The following is a 22,933-nucleotide window of genomic DNA, read 5'->3' as shown; positions in this document are numbered from 1 at the left end:
TTATTTTTTACCCGTTACCTGCTTTGAGTGTTTGTGTATGTGTAATGTGTACATACTTAAAACAAACTTCCTCTATGGATGGACAATAAAGAATGAATCTGACATTTCAAAGTTAATATTACTCTTAAGAAATTGTGCTTTTTACAGATTACATTTTGTCAGTATGGTTCTTTAGTGATCAGTGCTACTTTACCTAGCCCCTGACGGACTGTAAGGAGCCTTCATTAACTGACCAGTCACAGGAGGGCTTCATTAACTGACCATTCACAGGAGGGCTTCATTAACTGACCATTCACAGGAGGGCTTCATTAACTGACAATTCACAGGAGGGCTTCATTAACTGACCATTCACAGGAGGGCTTCATTAACTGACCATTCACAGAAGGAGGGCTTCATTAACTGACCAGTCACAGAAGTAGGGCTTCATTAACTGACCATTCACAGAAGGAGAGCTTCATTAACTGACCATTCACAGAAGGAGGGCTTCATTAACTGACCATTCACAGAGATCCCGGCTTCATTAACAGGCCAATGGAATAGCCCCACTGACTGGAAGGGCAGCAATCTAGAGGGTGATATATAATATCCAAATGTCAGGAAATTGCAGTGGCTCAAACCTTGTCCATATAAAGTTTACTGTAACTGTCCCCGCAACGGGTATTTTGTACTTTTCTATTTCTATTTTCTATTCTATTTTATTACTTACCTTTCGGCAAATGTATATGTGAACATTTTGTAGGTTTATTTGGGTACATAATGGTAAATGCATGGTGATATGGATGTCTGGTTCCTGGGCAGGTTGATTGGGCTCACCTGCTCCGATTACCTATTTAAAGCACCTGTGGGTCTTGGGCATGTCAGATCAGAACAAAAGAACAGAGCTGCAGAGAGGAGCTCTCTCATGTCAGAGTCTGACATGACATGACATGACATAACATAAGATAAGAGAAAGACAAGAGAGAAAATAATATAATATGAAAGAACTTAACTGAACTCCTGAATAATCGGTGCAGAAGGCGCATACGTTTTTCACGGTTGCCACTTGGGACAAATAAAAACCCCTCAGTGAAATCAGTTGGAGCGTTGTCATATTTCTGCCACGGATAAATATGGTTTGGGAGCAGTTATATTTACTTTCATTAATAATAAATATAACATGGTTCATAACTTCATATATAGTAATTAGAATTGATTTGCCTCCTGTATTTTAGTGTAAGTCATAATGGTGGTTCTTGAATTTGATTAAGTGATATTTGAAAGATTTGTCATGACTCAAGTCAATAACAATTGGCACATTTAATGAGCTACAGAATGGCCTACAAAATCAGGTTACTTTTGGACGAAGCGGGTCTTGAACTGTCGGCCTTGGTGTTCAATAATTGACAAAGCACATACTTACATTTGTATACAATAGAAATACTTTTTAATTTTTGATGGTTTATCACAGGCATCGTCGTTAACAAGATACTTAAAAATGCAGGTTTCATTTCTCTCTCAGCTCATACAATTCATCTCTTGCTCTCTCCCAATCATTCACACACTCCCTCTCTCCCAAACACACCAGAACAGACAGAGAAAAACAAAACAAAAACAAAGTGACTAGAGATTCTGCTGGATTAAAACCATTATACCTGATTTATACTTAGTTGTGCGCCGGTGTTGCGCACTGAAAACAGCACATCTATGAATTTGTACATCTATTTTCACTGCACACCACCTGCACGCAAGTATGTATAACGCAGGCTTTATCCACCATAGACGCGTCTCAGACATACGCGTGCAAACACACGCGCACACATACATACACACACAGTCACACTCACATGGACACACATACACAGAAAACAGGGGGGGAGGGGTGCGTCAGCTGTGGGATGGTGGTGTGGGGGTTGTCACAATGTCTGCAGTAACTTCTACCTGGACAGGGCTGTAATCCTGAAGAAAGAAGACAAAGAAGACAATGAGCAGTGATCTACAAACGTGTAAAGCTTGTCTCACACACCAGTATTTCTCAACCAGCAGTACACGACCCAGATGTGGGTCTCTTACAAAGGCTTCAAAATAGTAAAAAATAAATAAAGAGCTTTAAGACCACTATGCGGTAGGCCTTGTCGAGCCATGAGGCCCATAGGGCAAGAGACGATTCTGTTTCTGAAGCATGAGGTAGCTTGAAATACAAGTACACCCCTGGACATGACGCTAGTATGTTGCAGGGACTTACCTGGGCCTCAATCCGACGTTTGAGTGCCAAGCATTGGGTCCCATTTAAGTCTTTGGTATGACCCGACCAGGGATTGAACTCCGACCTCCCATTCTCAGGGCAAACACTCTAACCACAAGGCCACTGAGCTGCTAAGGACCTCACATCTATGTCAGACCGATATTCCCCTATATGGAGATAACTGATGTCATAGGACAGAGTTATGTCTGAGTCATAGTGACGGGTTAAATGGGTCCGGTTCACACTTCCTAATGAATTGACACCCAAATTTAGTTGCGAATCTGATATGGAGTGGAGTGTGAACCGAGGGTTCAGTGTTATGGGACGTCCACACCAAGCACTATAGAACTAAAAATATAAAGATGTTTAAGAAAATCATGCTAACAGTCATGACCTGATGGCAGAGTCCAATAGTCCACAGCACAACTGTAACAGCAATGAACCATATAGTTCTAGACGGCCATTTACTTTGCTCATTATCAGAGCCGGGTGTCCAAAACTTAAAAAGTAGCTGATTGACAACTTTGTGCGACACTGTAGTATGATCAAGTAGGCCCTATTTGATCCTTCATTTACGGGGAAAAAACAGCTATTATGGAGATATATACATTAAGAAGCAACATTATTGAACTGCTTAAAACCCAATTTGGGGCGGGAACCCCTTTTGGTGTTTTAAACATTATGTTATAATTTAGCTATTGAAAAATAGCAGATCTACAAGCTCATGAGCTTGTAGATCTGCTTGTAGGTCTGCTATTTTTGAACAATCGTTAAAATGTGCCTCAAATAATTTCAGAAAATTGTCATGATTTAGAAAACGTTTTTTTCTTTTTTAATTTCGACGTCAGGCCTGAACGGGTTAAAAGGCAGATGGACGTACTGTAGTTTGTCCTGCAGCAGCTCCAGCCTCTGGCGGTCCACATAGCGTGAGAAGAGGGACAGCAGGTTGGGAGGGGTGAAGAGGGGAGGCGACAGGGAGGAGGAGGGAACGCTCAGCAGCTCCCTCGTCACGGAGAACACCAGCTCAGTCCTGGAAGACACACAGGGAGAGATGGCAGTCAATTTACAATTTACAATTTAGGCATTTAGCAGACGCTCTTAATCCAGAGCGACTTACATTAAGCAAGAACAAAAAGCATGGGGAATACATCACATAAAAACATTTATCATGAAACATGCGTAAGCTAAGAAAGTAACAGTGGAATATCTATAATGAAACTATACATATAAGCTATACATCTATACTACTATGATATACATTATGTACTATGACGTGATATGACTACATACAGTGCACTTATGCTGTTTACATAACATGCTATAAGTCTGTATCAAATGCAGTCAAACAGGGAGAGAACCCCAGCTCAGTCCTGGAGGACACACAGGGAGAGATTGCAGTCAAACAGGGAGGCTGAGCAACAAATGTGGGGAAACCAAGCATAGTGCTTTGCCTCCATTGCGCCTTAGAATCCTTAACGAACTATCTATGGAGTTAATTATCCCGTTTATGGCATGGCCCACTTACCAGCAACACCCGACAAGCCAGACAGTCTAGAAAACAAGCACTGCTTATATATAACCTATATATGACCTCACCTCACAAAAAAATAATTATTCTAGTCCTTTTTACAAGAAAGGTAATGATTATGCTAAGATCCCATCATCTCCCACTTTACAAAGTGCTGTAATTCACTGTGATTTTAGGACAAAATAGTGAATTGCTGATGTTTATCATGGTCTGGATAGTTGCTAAACAGTAAAGCTACACATTCTGCAGTCAACTGAGGATGGGGAGCCAATAATTAGTTAGACAGCTCATTTTAGATCTACATCAAGCTGCTTTATTACCACGTTAATATAAATATCTGTGTTTTAACCGTATCAGTCAGCCTGTATACAAGAACTGTGAGATTAGTTTGATGCAGTCTTCTTTATCTCACTCACTCATACCATCATTAACTGACACTTGCACCATGCTCACACTCACCATCGATTGTCGTCCATAAGTTGACAGTTGGGATCAGAGCTCTGCATCCTCTCTCCTTCACTCAGGATCAGGTATAGCAGTGTCACACCAAACTAGAGAGAGGGCAGGTGGAAGGGTTGTTGGATCAAAGCACCAAACGAACTTATATCACAGCTAAACAGACCATCTTCACATATAGACTAGTGCCAAAGTCCTGTCGTCATGCGCTCATCCCCTGGTTTCTCTCTATGGAGAACAACATCGGGGCATCATGAAATAGTCTCATATAAGAATTGTGGCCCAAAAATAAACCGTCTCTGTGATATTGTCGGGGGAGGTGTCTCTGTATAACATTAGCGTTGATTCTTCATATCCATATAAGTGAAACCGCCGGGATGATTTGTTTATTTTTCAAACACAGTTCTTAGGAGGCGATCCAAGATCCCCGGCTTACAGGGATTAGAATACAAACTTTTCAAATCAAATCACTCAAGATGATCTGCCCTTTTAAATTGATTAAAACAAGCAACATTGTTGGTTAATCTACATGACCTGATGAAGATCAAATAGATGGAAACGTTGTCAGAATTCTCAATAAAGAACGTCTTTATATCAAACAAGTCCCTGCAAAATGGTTTTCACATCATACCGAAATTAAAATTAATCCACTGGTTTCCTCGTGGATGAAACAAACCATGTTATGCTTTGGAAAATGGTCGTCAGTAATATGAAGTATAAAGTGACATAGTCGATGCTATGGCTCTGTGGCGTCTTTTATAAAATGCAATTAAGAAGCGAGTAAGAATCTTTCTGTTGTACAACAGAGTACACAGAGTTCAAAGTTTAAGCTCCATATTGTCTCTCTATATTTTTTTATAGAGAGACAGACAGTAGGCTGACAGGACATGGGGGAGTGACATGCAGTAAAGGCCGTCGGGATCGGGAGTCGAGCCAGCGGCACACTGCCAGATTCAGGCTACCAGCCAAGGTGCCTGGACCGCTGAGCCACGGCCCAGGCCGGGTGTTTCCAAATGTGTGCGCCTTGTTGTGCAGTACTGTGGTGTGTGTGTGTGAGTGTGTGTGTGGGGTGGAGTACTGTGGTGCGTGTGTACCTTGTTGTGCAGTATTGTGGCCAGTTGACCCTCGCTGCCCTGCAACTCCTGCAGCAGGTCTGTGAGGGCGGAGCTTGACAAGGACTGGATCACCCCAGCAACGGGTTCCACCAACCAGCAGAGCACCTGGATGGATGTGAGCAGGACGTTATAAACACCAACAGTCACTGATATGATAATAACCGACTGCTCTCTGTTCTCAGTCTCTCACCTATGGTCAAGCCGCAAATACAAGCGGCTGAAATGAGTTTTCTCAGACGCATGTGTGTGTGTTAGATACCTGCTCTTACTTGTCATTCTAGGCCAGGTATGTGAGTCAAAGTGTGTGTGTGTGTGTGTGTGTATACCTGGTCTTGCTTGTCCTTCTTGGCCAGGTTGGGCAGGTTCCGGGCAATCGCCATGACAACGGCGGCAGCCTGGGTGGGTGGCAGGAAGGGGAGGAGCCTGGAGATGAGTCGTTTCCCCTTCCTCACAGACATGATCATCACACACTGCTCGTCACTCACCCTGCAGAGAGAGGACAGCGTGAGGACGTGGCTCAGGGGTAGAGTGGCCGGTAGCCGATTGGAAACCGTGAGGTTACCAGTTCCATCACGGGCTCCCCCAGAGTCAAAGTGTGCTTGAGCAAGACACTGAACCCCTGTAACTGCTCCAGATGTGCACTTTGGTGCCTTGCTTCATGGTTTCCTCCAGCCATCGCTGTGTGAATGGGTGAATGTAATGCACAATCTATGTAAAAGCGCCTTGGATAAAGGCGCTATATAAATGCACCATTTAGCTTGTGTGCTACATAGTATTTTCCATGGGGGTTTGTTTTCTTTGTACCAATACTGTGGCAAATGCTAGGTTAGTGCCTCAACATAGGTAGCTTAGCTTATGTTAACAAGACAGGCTCCAAGAAAATAGCCTGGAATGTGGCCCTTGACCAAATCAGGGGGAGAAAAACAAACAAACATTTTGCACAGTACACCAAAAATACCAGATTAACAAGCTCACATAGATTTGCCATTTCCAAAGTACGATACCGATACATTATTGTGGCAGCTATATTCCGCAAACTTCAGTTATTCCTTCAACCCACATCTGTATTTACACAACAATGTTTTGCTTAGTGTGCGTTGAAGGTGTGTCATGAAGGAACTTAACACATTCTGAACGGGAACTCATTTTGGTGTTAGCATCATGTCGTGCTTTAGCTATTTAAAAATAGCAGATCTACAAGCTCATAGCGCGCCACCGAGTGGCGCGCTACGAGCTTGTAGGTCTGCTATTTTTGAAAAATCAAAGAACGACTGACATTTTTAGAATCTGATCTCAGGTCAGAATTTGTTAATCAGACCAGTGTGTGTCCAGCGGAAACCTCGTATGAATCTGATCTCAGGTCAGAATGGGTTAAAGTCTTGGTTGTTAGTCCTGTCCCTACCGGTCATCCCACTCCTTCTCCCGTAGGGAGCTGCAGAGCTGCAGGGTGTTGGATCGATGCCGCTCCACAAGCGCATCTCTCTCCTCGTCGGGCGAGTGGACGAACCTCTTCTCAAAGTCCTGCACCTCCAGCAGCAGACTGTACATCTGATCGGACGGAAATGGAACAGAGTGAGTATTGGTGTATTCTCTCTCATGTTGCCGTTGTGTACTTATTGGCTTGCTGGGCTGCCGAGGTTTTATTTGTTTTTATTAAAGACAGAGTTGAGGACCAAGGCGTTACCTTCTCCACGGTGTAGAGAATCTGTCTCCTCTTGTTCCACACCTGCTTCTCTCGCTTCTCCTGCAGGCAGACAAAGACACAGTTACTCCTGGGTAATGTCACGTGACACACAACTCATGTGCCAGCGGATATCAATTATTTACAACTAACGGTGCCAACTAACCGGTATGCAATGAAATAAAACATTTTCTATTCATGATTACCGGTTCACTAAACACTAGGTAGAGTCATGAGACATGACTGGACGAGAACAGAGACAGACAGATGGAAATGGGAGCAAAAGGAAAGAGAGAGGAACCTCATCATCAGAGCGAGACGTCACCACGGCGTCGATCATCTTGCGTGGGTTGTTGACACTCGACACCGTCAGCTTACCCAGAGAGCCTGCAAACTGAACTACAGACACACAGGAATGTGTCATTATCACCTGTTCATTACCCAGAGAGCCTGCAAACTGAACTACAGAGACACAGGAATGTGTCATTATCACATGTTCATTACACACAGAGAGCCTGCAAACTGAACTACGGACACAGGAATGTGTCATTATCACCTGTTCATTACACACAGAGAGCCTGCAAACTGAACTACAGACACACAGGAATGTGTCATTATCACCTGTTCATTACCCCAGAGAGCCTGCAAACTGAACTACAGACACAGGAATGTGTCATTATCACCTGTTCATTACACACAGAGAGCCTGCAAACTGAACTACGGACAGACAGGAATGTGTCATTATCACCTGTTCATTACCCCAGAGAGCCTGCAAACTTAACTACAGACACACAGGAATGTGTCATTATCACCTGTTCATTACACACAGAGAGCCTGCAAACTGAACTACAGACACACAGGAATGTGTCATTATCACCTGTTCATTACCCACAGAGAGCCTGCAAACTGAACTACAGACACACAGGAATGTGTCATTATCACCTGTTCATTACACCCAGAGAGCCTGCAAACTGAACTACAGACACACAGGAATGTGTCATTATCACCTGTTCATTACCCAGAGAGCCTGCAAACTGAACTACAGACACAGGAATGTGTCATTATCACCTGTTCATTACCCAGAGAGCCTGCAAACTGAACTACAGACACAGGAATGTGTCATTATCACCTGTTCATTACCCAGAGAGCCTGCAAACTGAACTACGGACAGACAGGAATGTGTCATTATCACCTGTTCATTACCCAGAGAGCCTGCAAACTGAACTACAGACACACAGGAATGTGTCATTATCACCTGTTCATTACCCAGAGAGCCTGAAAACTGAACTACAGACACACAGGAATATGTCATTATCACCTGTTCATTACACACATGTACATTTTTAAATATTAGTGCTGCAACTAGACATTATTTTCCCTACAAACAAAACATGTTGATAGGTATTGGAGAAACCCTAATTTAAACCCAAACAACCATTTTGAAATGTACTAGGATAACTGGGATTCCCGTGGGTACATTCTTAAGTCTCTTTCTCTTCCCCCTCTACAGACACAAGTTCAAAGATGTTTTCGCTGAATGTTTCGCCCATTATGACCATAACCAAAAACATAACTTTATTCTGTCAATATAGTGTTATCTGGTGTGTAAAGACCACCTAAACGTGTGTGTGTGTGTGTGTGTGTGTGTGTGTGTGTGTGTGTGTGCGTGCGTGAGTGTGTGGGCTACCTGGTCTGTAGGTATGTTCCACCTTTGGAACCTGTGGCGTGATAAGTCTGGTGGTATGTTCTTTCTTGCTGCTGTCTCTTTCCCTCTCCTGGCGCTTCTCCATTTTCTCATAGTAGTTCTACGAGAACACACACACACACACACACACACACACACACACACACACACACACAGAGTTAAGTAATTTGCTCAATCACTACAGACATCCACTTGTCTTGATGCCCAGCAGTCCACTGACCTGGTAGTAGTAGTCGTCCAGATAGGGGTCGGTACTTTGCAGCTGCATCATTTGGATCTTGGCCACCCACTCCTTCTCTCTCTGCGTCATCAGGTTGCTGTATGGGTCTCTGTTCCTCCTGTCCCCTCCGACCCTGCCCCGGTCACTGGACAGAGGAGACTTCAAGTTATAACTAAACTGCAACATAACTCTTAGTGGCCCAATTTCCGATCCGCTCCCTTACTGACTCACTGACTTGTCCCACTTGAAATCGGTAAGTCAGTGAAGACTCATCATCGATGATGACGTTGGCTAAGGGAATTACCCACAGTTCATAGCATTACCAGGGGAATGAAGGGAATGTGCCAAAACGTCAATCATTTAAGTATTCAAATGCAACTATTGCATTGTCGTTAGAATGTCAACAGTAGTGCTTGAGTTTTGGACAAAGTCACAGACGGGTGGACATTGGAATTGGGCCAGTTTTAACCATATGAACCCTACAGTTCCACATTCTGGGGTGGCCAATCTACAAGCTCACAAAGAGTCGTTGATTGGCTATTTGCACAGAAGATATTTGGTCTAGAAAGAAAAAAATCACACCTGTGTGAACTGAGTGTTGCAACTCCCCTCTCCCCCCCTCTCCTCTCTCATTAGCAGGCAACAGTGCAGCACTATTACTATCTCTCTCTGCACAACAGCACCCCTACTGGTAGTCAGTCATACTGTGCTCATGAACACATACATAGGTGAACCAACACATAGGTGAACACGGACATTGCTGTTCCTTGGAGTAGTTGCACCACTCAAAAAAGGAGGTTTGGTTACTAGTTAGTAATATAGACCCCTAGGTGTCTCCGGTCAACAACGTATATAGGGTTTAATTGACGTACATTATCTGCACAGATATATATATATATATATATATATATAGTTATCAAGCATTGGATGTCACGTTTTGAAAAGCTGCTCATGTTGATTATTGGAGGCACTCACCACGCTCCTCGGCTCTGCATGCGCTGCGTGAGCATGCGTCTGTGCTGCGGGTGGAGGTGGGTCGTGTTGTGACGGATGGGAGGGATGTGGTTGTGGTTGGGGGGGCCGAGGGGAGGCGGGGGGCCCATGCGGTGGCCATGGGGGGGCGGAGGGCCCGCGAAGAACGGCCTGAAGCCTCCGCCGCCCGGTAACAGAGGAGGGGCTGGACCGCACCGGGGAAACCCTTGCACCTGCAGAGGGGAAGAGAGAGAGTTGAGATGCATCTGTGACCGATTTTGGGGCGGGAACCCCTTTTGGTGTTAGCATTATGCTATGCTTTAGCTATTGAAAAATAGCAGATCTACAAGCTCATAGCGCACCACTCGAGCTTGTAGATTTTGAAAAATCGAAGAACGACTGACATAGAAACATAGCTTTTTCAGAAAAACTGTCAGGATGTAGAAGACATTTTTAGAATCTGATCTCAGGTCAGTTAAAATGATACAACTGAACAGATAGAGAACAAGAGATCCCACAGGGTGCACCTCTTGCACTTTGAAGATCATGTCAGTCGACTTCTGTAAATTAAAATTTTAGTATATTTCTGTTTGTACAACAGTGCGTGTTGAGATTTAAATGACCTCACAAAATAATTTAGTGCGAAACTAAATTCCTTGTTAAACTTAAGCAGATGACAAATTATGTTGAACTCTCATGAGCATTGAGCACTGCACTTTTAATCACTTTGTCCATTTGTGATCTTAGACTGCCACCTTGTGGTTGAAAGGTATTATGACATTTGTACATTTTCCGGTTGTAGCACTATGCAAAATGATCTTATTCCTTTTGTTGTTACAGAACACTTTCTGTATATTCATTTTTACCACTTACACAGAAATAGAATTTATGGAATTCTGGAGTAGCTGATTCTTAATAAAGAACAGTTTGTGCAAATGGCTGGGCGACTTTTATAAGCGCAGTGGATATCTAGTAAGGTTGCTAATCCAGCTATATGTTGCACTATCTTGCACAGTTTGGGCTCCATTTTCATCACCGCTTTTTACTATTTTGCAAAACATTTTTGAATAGTTAAAATGGCCAGTCTACAAGCTCACAACGTGTCAATGTTGATTGGCTAGTTGAACTATTCAAAAATGTTTTTCAAAATAGTAAAAAAAAAAAGGCAAAGAAGTTTAGGGATAAGGGTTTTAGCTGTGACGAAAATGGAGCCCTGTGTGTTTTTTTGCAGCCATGTTCAAAAGAACAACAATGCATTCACTCTGTAATTCTTAGAACGTGTGTTTTTATGCGATCACTGTGCTGTCGCATACTGACCTGAGAGTTGAGCAGCTGGGCCCGCTGGATCTGTGACAGAACGGGACCAACACCGGGAGGGAACGGACCACGACACAGTGGAGAGTTCTGAAAACACACACACACACACACACACACACAGTTAGAACCGCAAGCGAGAAGGAATATTCAAAAGAACCCCTGACTGTTGTATTATGCCATTCAGGAGGCTATTCATCAACAGCTGTGGATCAAAAGTAAAGAATACATATGAGAGCAAACAGAGATGGAGAGACAGAGGGACAGAAAAGAACAAGATGGGACAGGCTCTATTTACAGAGGCTCAAATTAACGAGATGTTCAGCTGATTTAGACCTATGTATAATATAATGTATCTCTTACATACTTGCAGTACTCTGACCTGCAGAGAATGCTGCCTCCCTGTTCCAGCAGACTTGGCTTTCTGCACGTCCAGGGACCACAGTATTGTAAGAGACAAATAGACCTAAATTTGCCACACGTACCGTTTAAGGGAAGGATAGAGGTGGTGGGTAAGGAGACGGGTATGGAGGACTCTTGTCACTCGTGTGACTGTATTTACATATCACTGCTCACAGTGCTCAGTAAGGTTTGAACTAGCTTACTGTTAATACATGCGTTTACGCTAGCATATCATATCACACAACATATATATTGTGCATATATATCATCCAACCTGGACATACAAAATATGAAAACCTAAATAGTGTTTTATAAATACTGACTTAACAATAAAACATTTTTATTTTCCTTCAAGGGTTTCAGGGATTTTGGTAGCACAAACTGTGACCAAGCAGCCAATTACGGGTAAGCTCAAACCACACCAAAGGGTCGGGACTCGGGACAAAACGTTTCTTTAAGATAAACCACACCAATGCAACTCATTGAGTTGCATTGTTGTGGTTGACCTTTAAAAAAAAGTTTGGGTTTGGGCTGTAGGTTAGAAGAATGAATGGAGATATTCCACTGTTAGGTTCTTAGCTCACGCATGTTTCATGATAAATGCTTTTCATGTGATGTATTCCCATGCTTTTTTGTTCTTGCTTAATGTAAGTCGCTCTGGATTAAGAGCGTCTGCTAAATGCCTAAATTGTAAATTGGCAACAGTAAAATGTCGACAACCTTTCCACACAAACAGGGTCAGAGTATTCATGACGACAGATAAAATGGTGCAACTTTATTGCAAATCAAATTTCCACTTTGAGAGGATGAAACATTTTTTTCTTTCCTTTTGCTGTTCAGCTTAACTTGTGTGTGATGTAAGTGCCTGGGTGCGTTACAGCTTTGACTTGTCATTGGTTGTAGAAAACGAACCACTTAAACCCCACATATACTTCGTTGCCCTCAGGAGTATATACTTGTCCCCCTCCTTTTTTCCCCCTCCACACCAAAAATAGCCTATTATGACAAAGCCCGGAATAGGGAGGATAGCGTTAATGTGCTTTAAGGGACCTGTGGAAGAAAAGAAGGAATGAGGGATGGATGAAGCGGAGGAGAGGAGAGACTCACAGCTATATTGAGGAGGGTGTTGGGTGACAGGCGGTCGGGGAAGGGAGGAGGATATCTGTGCTGGTGGACTGGGGCTCTCACGTGAACCGCTGTGGGGTGGTGGATCTACGCACACAAACACACATATATAAAAACACATACACAACCAGAACAGCCACATTGTCAACTGTTTCTATTCAGCATTTGAGCCATGATGGACCACCATTCTTTGACATTTAGCCTGACTCAGACCCAATTCAATTCTTAGAATATTGTGTTATCGGATAAGATTGTGTCCACAATTCCATGCTGTATTGATGATGGTACCACTAGGAGAGATGAAACAGGCAAACGTTGATCAAAGTACGGTAACAATTATTCTACATTCTCTATAATTGTGAACTCTCAAGTGTAAAATTAAACCAAATAGACCCGTAAGAATTACAATCAATACAACACACTTCAGCTCCAACTACGCCAACTCAGTATTTGCAGGAGAAGTGAACGGCGCAAACAAAGTGTACAGCGAGAGCAGTGGAAAATAAAAAAGGAATTCCTTCAAATTCACCTGATGATTGAGGGCGTGGCTCAATGGCTGTTTGGGCGGAGTCCCGATAGGCACTGCCCTCACGGGAGGGGAGCCGATCACGGGAGAGGAAGAACGTGGAGGGGGGACCCTCTGGTCCCTCTCCGATAAGTCCCGGCACTCCTCCCCCCTCATGGGAGGAGGCCGCTTGGGAAGGCCCACCTCCTTGACGATGGACATCAGTGAACTGTCCTGAGGGAGAGAAAAGCCCCAGAGACACCGATAATAAACATACTGTCCAACATCAACAAGACTTACATTTAACCCATTTAGACCCGAGGACGATTCTACAAATGTTGTGGGTTTTCTGAAAAACCCATGTTTCTGTGTCAGTGGTTCTCAAACATTTTCATGTCAAGGACCCCCAGAATTTTATGTAATGGATCCCCGTCTGAAAATATGTAGTTCCAGGCACCCCCCCAGAAGCAAAAAACTAAGCAGTTAAAAATCACGATTTTTCGCTATGAGCTTGTAGATCTGCTATTTTTCAATAGCTAAAGTTTAACATTATGCTTAAAACACCAAAAGGGGTTCCCGCACAAAATGAGTTAAACCTCATGATTGATATTAGGTCATTACTTTTGACCTCACAGCTACACTATGGGCAGTTGCAAAAGAAAGAGCCTACTAAAACAATATACCCGTAGTGTATTCAAAAATATATATGTAAAAGGGAATTAATTAACCACTTTCAACCTGGCATCTCTAATTATGAAGATATGAGCACAACAAGCAGTCAACGTCTAATGTCTGAGTCCCGGTTCTGTAGAATTAAAGTGCGATCCTCACCTCCAGGTGAGTGACTAGTCCAGGGGTGAGGCAGACGGGCCCAAAACCCATGTTGTTCTCCCAGATACTGTGAGAGTTCATCTGACAGAAACAGAGAGAGACAGAACGGGTATGTAATGTATGCAGAAGGACAGAGGAAGCGTTTCAGCAGTGCTTTAGTCATGGCAGACCTCCTTGGAAACTGAGTGAGAACATCCTTGTTCATCAACCAATATGGGTCAACGTTATTATGACGGTGCATCACCATTTGCTTGCATTTAGCCTAGGATGCACCAGCGTCAAGTGAGCAAGGGAAATGGATTTCCTATTGCAGTCAATAAGACCGGCAATGACCTACATGAGTCTACACATTTGTATTAACCCATTTAGGCCTGAGGACGATTCTACAAATGACAGTTTTATGAAAAACCTCATGTTTCTACGTCAGTCGTTCTCAAACATTTTCATGTTCTAACCCGACTCATAATTGTTTTGTTTTATTTAATTTTTTGTTATTTATATTGTTTTTGTTATCTGTGCTTAAATTATTATTTTTGTTTCCTACTGTTCATATTATATGTCAAATATACATGGTTGTTTTTTGTATGTCTGTACTCAATTGTTATTTTTTATATTGTTTAATGATGACGATAACTGTGGGGGGAGGGATGGGGTGAGGGAGAAAAAAAAATATGGTATGTTCAAACTGTACTACACTGTTGAAAACTACTACCAATAAACGTATATTAAAAAAAAAAAAATAACGTAGGAAACAGAACACCAACCTGTCCCATGGGATTAGTGCCTCTACGCAGTAAATGTTGCTGCTGCTGGTAGCTTAGCATGGACGGGGGAGGAGGGCCGGGGGGGAGGCCTGGAGAAAAACATCACACAAAAAGTATCAGTAAGTTTTGGGGTACCAAGGTTGTGGATATGAATCTTAATCTGAATCGGTTATCAAATCTGACAGGTAAATTGTTTATGGACAGACCTGAATCTGTACATGGACAAGTGCCCTTGCAGTTATAAAATATATTCTTTCAGCCAAGAAAGACAAAGAAACTTGGCTGGCCTGCACAACGCTTGACCAAAATAACTCCATCAAACACCTTTGGAAACAATTGGAACACCAAATGCAAGCCAGGCTTCTGACTTCAAGGTCTTGGGCTGTATTTTGCGTGTCTTAAGTACCAGGTCTTATTCCCTAACTTGAGTAAACTAAAGACCTGGAGGCGTGATCAATGCCATTTGGCTATTCTGAGTGTCCAAAGAGCATTGATCACGCCTCCAGGTCTTTAGTTTACTCAAGTTAGGTAATAAGATCTGGTACTTAAGACACGCAAAATACAGCCCCCAGTGTCTAAACAGAAACAAAGTCATGGGCATTTATTATATGGGCTTGACTCACCGGAGGCAGAAAGCCCAGCAGGCAGCTGGTGGTGGAGGAGGTGGTGGTGAGGAGGAGGATGGGACATGGAGGAGGGTGGATGAAGGCCTCTGGGACGCTCCAGCACAGACAAACTGGAGCCTGGCATGCCGGGGCATGGAATGGGGGTCTCGGCTGCCCCGACCCCCGCGATGGCCGGGTCTGCCCCCAGGATGAGTCGGGCCAGGGACTCTGCCAGGTCGCCTCCTGCTCCTCGCTCGTCCAGACCTATGAGTGAATCAAGAGTGACGTCGCAGTATTAGGGCACATCTTGGATATGGCTAACAATGTAATTACGGCTTATATAACTTTATATTAAAATAATCCTATGCATGATAAATCTGTTGCATTTCTGTGGCAGTGGTACTGCCGAAGCAGACAACCCGCAACACTCCAGGTTAGAGAAGCAATGCTTCTAGGTGCAAGGCTCGATGATACATGATCAAATGAAGAAATGCCAGTACTCAATATATGTCCTTTTCACATGATTTATTTACCTCTGACGAGCAGACAAGGCCTGGTTGGCCTTCCTCAGCGTTTGCTGGCATTTCTTCATTTTATCACTTCTCTCAACCACCAAATACTTCCCATATGGTCTGCCAAATGAACCTGGGTCCATTCAATATTTTCCCTCGTTTACCGTTTTGTGGCTTGACTCTTACTATTGTGATTTGTTCTGCCGTTTTCTTTTCTTGTTATATTGTTTTCTTTTTCCCCCCCTATCTCTTTATGATAATGTCTAATGCTTTATTTGTAATAGATCTGCATATTACATTTAAATTAAAAAGTAGTTTTTATCCTAAGAATGTACAAATATTCCTGGATAAATATTTAGGCATTCTCCTTCACATTATTATTGACTGTGTGTCATTTTAAAATATTCTTCCAAGTGAAAATAAACACACACAATCTCCTGTGATAGAAAGATACAGGACTTTTTATGCCCTTTTTTCCCAAATTTTTGACACTGTGCCGGCTGCTAAAAAGATATGACAAGACAAGATCCTAACTTTTATTTCTATCTAGTAGTACCTTATTTTTTATTCTCAATTGTCATTGCTAGCACAGTTCTGCGGAACAGGTCCCACCAATATTTCGCAAAAAAACCCCTGCTGATTCGTGAATCAGCAGCATAATCTGAAGGATGTTGCCATTTCTTATCCGATTCTGGCTGACACCCTGTCTGGGTGACATCTGATCATTGTACCTCTTGTTTAACCACATGAACTTTGTTGACTGGGGTCCACCAGGGTTCTACATAATTTCAGTGAAACTGGGAGGGGATGTGATGTATGCGTTTGCCTCACATGCCAACGTTTTCAAAGGATTTCTCATATGAGGCCAGAAGTTAGAACAAGGTATTTTATTCCTGTGTCAATAGGGAGCGAACTAGTAACATCCACCCGTCCTGGCATACTAATCATTGAACTGTCAAGTTGTCAATCGATATGTCAACAGGAAGTGTAGAGACAATACTAGTTTTTGTTTGACTTTCACTCCTTGCCGTTTCCCTGAGAAATGTAAACACCGGAGTTTGAATAGGAAACGGAAATCACTTAACCGCACTGGAATGCTCCTTAAATTAGTTCTGATAATCTAAGAAAGTCTGGTACCTATATAAAAAGACAAACATCACAGTCATTGCCATTTCAGCCAGCGGAAACATCTTCAACATGTTTTATGCTGTAATTGTACCTGGTGGAGGTAGACCAGCTGAGGAGGAGATGATGTGTGGAGGGAGGCGGCTGGCGGGAGGAGGGAGCTGGATGGAGGATGCATCGATAGGGCCTAACAAGTCTGCATCACCACCCAAACCTCCTCCTCCGAACCCCAGGCCTGGTATTAATGGTCCCAACACATCGAGCCCGAGCCCGAGCCCGGCCAGTCGTTTATGCTCCTCCTGCCAGTCATCATCTAATGGGAAAGAGAGAAAACACACACCCAAATATGGATTTGTCATGGCGATGTATCGTCCATTTTATTTTAACTACTATAATCATTTTCAGCTGGAACTGTACACAGTTTTGCTCTCACTATGAAGACCAAAAAGCCCAGTATTTATATTGGTTTTGTCTGCGGCTGTCACGAGAATCTCCCAGGCATCTTTGGGGATGTTTAGCCACTGACAAACTTTGCTCTAGAGCCAGACTGCTTTTTATCCAAAAACTGTGTACAGTGTGCTTATATACACACAAGTTATATTTAACTCTGCCTGTTATAAAGGCTATTTATTTAACAGTTTAATAATAATAATAATGAATTGAATTTTTATAGCGCTTTTCTATGCACTACGTGCCTACTCAAAGTGCTTACAATGATTCATTCATTCATACATTGGGAGGTGAAGCGGCGAACAGTTGCCGCCAGCGTCCTCACTTCCCACATTCACAGTTCACACACCAATGGCAAGCTCACACCGACCGGCAAGCTCACACCGACCGGCAAGCTCACACCGACCAACTCATTGGAGGCAATGTAGGGTTCAGTGTCTAGCCCAAGGACACTTCGACATGTAGACAGGAGGAGCCGGGATTCGAACCGCCGACCCATGGATCATTGGACGACCTGCTCTACCTCCTGAGCCACAGCTGCCCAAGTTTACAATTTAGGGCAATACTACTGTACAGTAAATGGCCACTGATTTATTGTTCTCCAACCGCCAGATTTTGGATATTGAATACAAACTGGAAGAGAGGGCACTGTAGCACAGCCACTCTCGCTCTCACACATGCACGTGTCACGGACACTTCCACACAAGAGGGCAACACACAGCATTGCCAAGCTGCATTACAAGTTCCATGTTTGTGGACCTTTTACCTCCAATCACATGCACATGGATGGCACTCACCACTGAATATTATGTCACCATGACCTGTAAGTAGGTTTTCATTTATTGATGGCCAGCTGAGCCAATCAGTATTCTGAAGGAATGTTAAAGTTTGAAAGCACTAGTTTTTAATAACATCCTGCTGCCTCCTGCATATGTGAAATTTTGAAGCAGGTGGTGTACAAAGTACAAACTATGCAGGACGATGAGTGATTTACAACAGTGCTTCCGTAAAAAATAATCACTGCATGGAATTTATAGGCAAAAAGTTGTCAGGATTTTTATGGAAAGAAAACCCAAGCTGTACGTACAGGTGTAATATTGAGGAGTTTATTGTCGTTTATTAGAATCAGACTGTCAGCTGTCAAGGGACGGTATTGCAACAAATATGCACATAGTAGCATTATAGCATCCAAGTTACATAAGAGAGGGCCTGGTAGAACACTAAATACCGGTAAACTTGGGAGATGCCCGACTATACTATATAATTTGTTATTCATCGGGAGCCAATCCCTAGTATACAATTACCTTGGGATCCAATGGATCTCAAGCCATGTGGTCCCATTAGGTCAGGAGACAATATCTCCCGATTTTCTTAGCATGACGGCAGCTTGATGTAGAAGTACACCGCCTGGACATGATGCTAGTATGTTACAGTGATGGATAACCCTAAATCCAACCCCCAAATCCAACTTCACTCCACTCTACAGATTCATGTACACAGTTGTTCCCGTTGATGGTCCCGTTAATAAGATGCATCATTCATTAGTCCTCATGATAGGATTATTAAGGCCAGGTTATTGACTGTGGCTCAAGAGGTAGAGCAGGTAGTCCAATGATCAATGGGTCGGCGGTTCGAATCCCGGCTCCTCCTATCTACATGTCGAAGTGTCCTTGGGCAAGACACTGACTGAACCCCAAATTGCTCGCGATGTGCTGGTTGGTACCTTGCATGGCTTCCACCGCAATCGGTGTATGAATGTGTGTGTGAATGGGTGAATGTAATGCACAATCTATGTAAAGCGCCTTGGATAAAGGCACTATATAAATGCACCATTTACCATTTAACTTATTTTCACTTCAATCCAACACTAGACAAGTTCCAAGCAGGGAGGCATTGGGAATTTGCAATTAGAATTTGTTATGACTCGAGTAAGGGTTGAGTCTTTGAGGTCGAACACTCTAACCACAAGGCCACTGCCTGAACTGGTACTAGCCATGTAAGACGGTCATACTGTCAAAAAGTATGTGACTGGTAAAAGTCTTCAAACCGAAAGATTGTCATTTCTCTAATAAATCATGTAATTGCAGGCACAGTATTTAAGTGTGCAGTGCAGGGGTCGTTTACTTTTGGATTGAGGAGTTTAGGAACAATTTCACTAGCTCCTTAAAAACGTTCCCTTTAAAGTAGTGTTATGTTTGCATCCAGAGTGTCTTACCGTTGGCCCCGGCTCCAAAGGTGTCGTCATTAAACTGATCAATGTCATCTTCCTCCTCTACCGGTGCCTCCTCTTCCTCCTCCAATGTACAGTCTTCATCCAGCGACTAGAGAAAAGAGACAGAGAGGATGAGCGAAGAATGAAAAGACCCCATGGAAAGGAGCGAGGGGGGAAGGAATGTTAAGTGAGCAGTAGGGAGATATAGGGAGAGATAAGGGCAGGAAGAATGGAGGAAAGGATGGACAGATAGGGAAGAGGGGGATTATAGGAGATAGAGATCAGCAGGACATAAAGTAGAGAGAAATAACCCTGCATAACAAGCCTACATCTTGCAATTTCACTTTTCACAGACGGATTCAGCCAGCCGGACCAATCAGCAGACATTTCAGGGGTTGACAGGTGGGCAAGTACAGGACAGGTCATGTTCTACTTGCCCAAAGGTCATGCCCACTTGCCCGAAATGTAAATCTTCCATTATAAAATGGAATTAACGTTCAATTAACACTTTTTCGGGCTTTGCGATAAAAGAATGACACATCTCAATTTGTATGCCAAAAAACTACATACAGTAGCTATGAATATAGGGCTATTGGTTCACACTTGTTATTTTACATTCTTTAGTGTAGCAACAGTGAAAACAGCACATTAGGTAAACAGTGCTCATATTTTACATTCCACAGACTAGAAGACAGAGCGCTCTGGCCATGTTCAGGTGTTTATATAGACTGCTGCGTCCCCTCTCAAAGAACTTGAACCTGAAAAGATAAATAAATAAACTCCACCTGCCGAAAGTTTAATTTACCTGCCAGGGGCAGGTAGTCAAACCTTAGTGTACTGTCCACATCTAGTGGTTTAGATCAGGGTCCTGGTCAGTTTTGCACCGAACACCACCATCATGTAGTCAATATTTTTGCAGTGGTTAGATTGTATATATCAAATTGTAATTCTATGAGACAGAAAATTGCATCGTTGACATGCCACTACGGTTTTTCCGTAGCATTCTGTAACAAGTTTGTTGTGGACATGCATGTTAATTTATTAACATCTCAATGAGACGCTTGTCAGACTGTGGGAGTTGACTAGTAGCAGCAGGCAGCACACAATGGATTCCAATGGGTTGATAAGTACAGTCTTTAGTTTTGTTAAGTAAGCTAGGCTACCCAAAACAGCAGTGAAAGACAACAGCGGGAGATTGGACTGAGGACTGGACTGTTCTACATAATGGTCATGAAAATAAAATAACTACTTTTAGTGTGGACTGACTGGCGTTGCGGACCACCAGTAAGTGTGCCCTGGAACCCAGGTTGTGAACGCTTGGTTTAGAATCAAAACTTTAGAGTTTAAATACAGGAGCAGTGGCGAATTTGAGATTGACAAAAATGTTTGCACTTGGAAGTGGTTCAGTCTATGCGCCGCTGCTATAGAAAGCATTTGAACATTGATGCAAGGAGGGGGGGGGGGGGAAAGACTCTTCAGGGAGGTGTTATTGATCTTCTCCCAAATGGGTTTAGCAAGGGTTTTATTTACCAAATAACTCCGCTGGGTGTACGCCATCATGATGGCCTGCAGTTCTTTCTGACTGGTGGTCAACGGCTGATCCAAACGCCCTCAAAGGTATCTGTGTAGTCTACTTCCATTGACGACGTTCACAACCAAAGTGAATGATGCGTTTTAATCACCACATCAGTGACACCACCACAATGAATGAAGTGAAATGTGTGAGCTGGCTTTGTGAGGCTAAGAGATCAGAGGAGGGGGAGAAAAAAAAGTCATAATTCATCCATCAGCTTGATTTAGATTTCGTAGCACACTGAAATTCAACAACAATGCATTGTGTGTTTGCAGATCTGCTATTTTCAGAGCATCAATTAGGCTGCGGCATATGACAGAAGTTGGGCATGTAGGAAGATACAACAAGAACGAACAAACTTGCATTATTGCACAGTGCACGCCACAGTGGACTACAGGGGCGAGTTGTTTGAGTTAATCTTAGAAACAGAAAGTTTCCGACATCTCTAGAAAGATTAATAAAGCAGACAGTGTCAGTGTGTTTGGGACTTTGTTTTCCTACTGCATATAGAAAATGTTTTGACCCTGTGTGACACAGCAGGGCGGCTGCACCTCTGGTTTATGCCCACTGCCAAGCATATTATCCACCCAACTTACTCACAGTATAAACAGGTATAACCGACTTTGGTGGCGTTTCTAAATCAATGGGTTAGAACTGTTTGATAACAGTGTCATAATGGCTGAGTCACCACACATGGTTACCAACATGCCTCTTGCCTCTTTCATTAGACTGTAAGATCACATAACTATGAGTATGCATGGACTCAAATCACACCAAAAACAATTGGTCCCCTGGGGGTCAAGGCTTACAACATCTTTCCTGGCTGCAAATCTGTTGCTACTGATGCCAACTAACGCCAAGCAATAGCCACCATATTATTCAGTCCCACTCCCAGTATTCTTAAAAAGGAGCTTTGAATGGCGTGTAATACAAAAAACAGCGTCTAAACTCTAAAGATAGCTGGCAACTACGGTAACATTAGTTACAGTGAGTGACCCACCATCAACTAACGTCCTCCTCGGGCTAGTTCTCTACTAGTAGCTAGCTAAGCTAATGCTGACGTTACATCACGCACTGTGTCCGACTCTCTCTCTCCGCGTCGATAGAAAGCCGTCCCGCCTCAGCGAGACCGACCAGACAAAACGCAAACAATACACTCCAAAAAATGACCCTATAGTCTGTCCGCTCCGAATAAAAACACGGCGCCAGACAGAAGAAGGCCGCACTGCGAGAGCACTATAGCTGCGAACTGGGGGACTCTCCGCGGCCCATGTGACCCAGGAAAGCCCGCTGCTTCGCACAGGCCGCCGTACACAAACACGCATAAACAATGGCCACAATACAGCGTAAAAAAACACACACACGAACCACACTCTCGCTTGTCTCGTCTTAATCCCACGCGTCTCATACGTGACGCGAAAGATGAATAGCAGACATATGTGGGCGTTTTGTACGGCGTTTCTCTCACCTGGTATCGGAACATCTATGTTTAGGTTTGCAGGGAAAACACTGGTATCCCACTGTAACTATCCCACTCCTCCCAGGTCTCTCTACAGGAGCAAGCCAAGGAGGCGGCGGCGCGGCGCGCGAGCTGGCGGGCAGCGTTGACGGGAACGC

At 43.4% G+C, this 22,933-nt stretch overlaps 1 protein-coding gene across 2 annotated transcripts; it reads right to left on the bottom strand.

The window, feature by feature from the left end:
* Positions 1-1,395: 1,395 nt before the first annotated feature.
* patl1 (PAT1 homolog 1, processing body mRNA decay factor) lies at positions 1,396-22,920 on the bottom strand. 2 transcript variants are annotated; one of them, XM_080794024.1, is made up of 21 exons: positions 22,785-22,920; positions 21,274-21,483; positions 19,747-19,852; positions 17,176-17,394; positions 15,463-15,708; positions 14,840-14,928; positions 14,076-14,156; positions 13,269-13,478; positions 12,722-12,826; positions 11,216-11,302; positions 9,902-10,131; positions 8,927-9,071; positions 8,689-8,806; positions 7,303-7,400; positions 7,005-7,064; positions 6,723-6,868; positions 5,647-5,806; positions 5,300-5,425; positions 4,209-4,300; positions 3,102-3,251; positions 1,396-1,935 (listed from the first exon to the last, which is right to left on the bottom strand). In XM_080794024.1, exons 2-21 carry the CDS (start codon positions 21,301-21,303, stop codon positions 1,914-1,916), a joined length of 2,520 nt encoding a protein of 839 aa, XP_080650150.1. In that variant the 5' UTR covers positions 21,304-21,483; positions 22,785-22,920; the 3' UTR covers positions 1,396-1,913. The 2 variants fall into 2 exon arrangements, with proteins under 2 accessions (XP_080650150.1, XP_080650151.1); XM_080794025.1 differs by lacking the exon at positions 21,274-21,483 and having other exon boundaries at positions 22,785-22,913.
* Positions 22,921-22,933: the final 13 nt, after the last annotated feature.

Source organism: Protomyctophum bolini, assembly GCF_963924005.1.
Source record: "Protomyctophum bolini genome assembly, chromosome: 3".
Lineage (NCBI taxonomy): Eukaryota > Metazoa > Chordata > Actinopteri > Myctophiformes > Myctophidae > Protomyctophum > Protomyctophum bolini.
This window is presented reverse-complemented; position numbering and strand designations above follow the sequence as displayed.

Excerpts from the sequence above, each read along its gene's own strand:
- patl1 (XM_080794024.1), bottom strand. The coding sequence starts at position 21,303 with ATGATGGCGTACACCCAGCGGAGTTATTTG. Across the intron at positions 13,479-14,075 it reads GACTAGTCACTCACCTGGAG|GACAGTTCACTGATGTCCAT; the intron begins GTGAGGATCGCA and ends TCTCTCCCTCAG. Across the intron at positions 7,401-8,688 it reads GGAACATACCTACAGACCAG|TTCAGTTTGCAGGCTCTCTG; the intron begins GTAGCCCACACA and ends GTGTGTCTGTAG.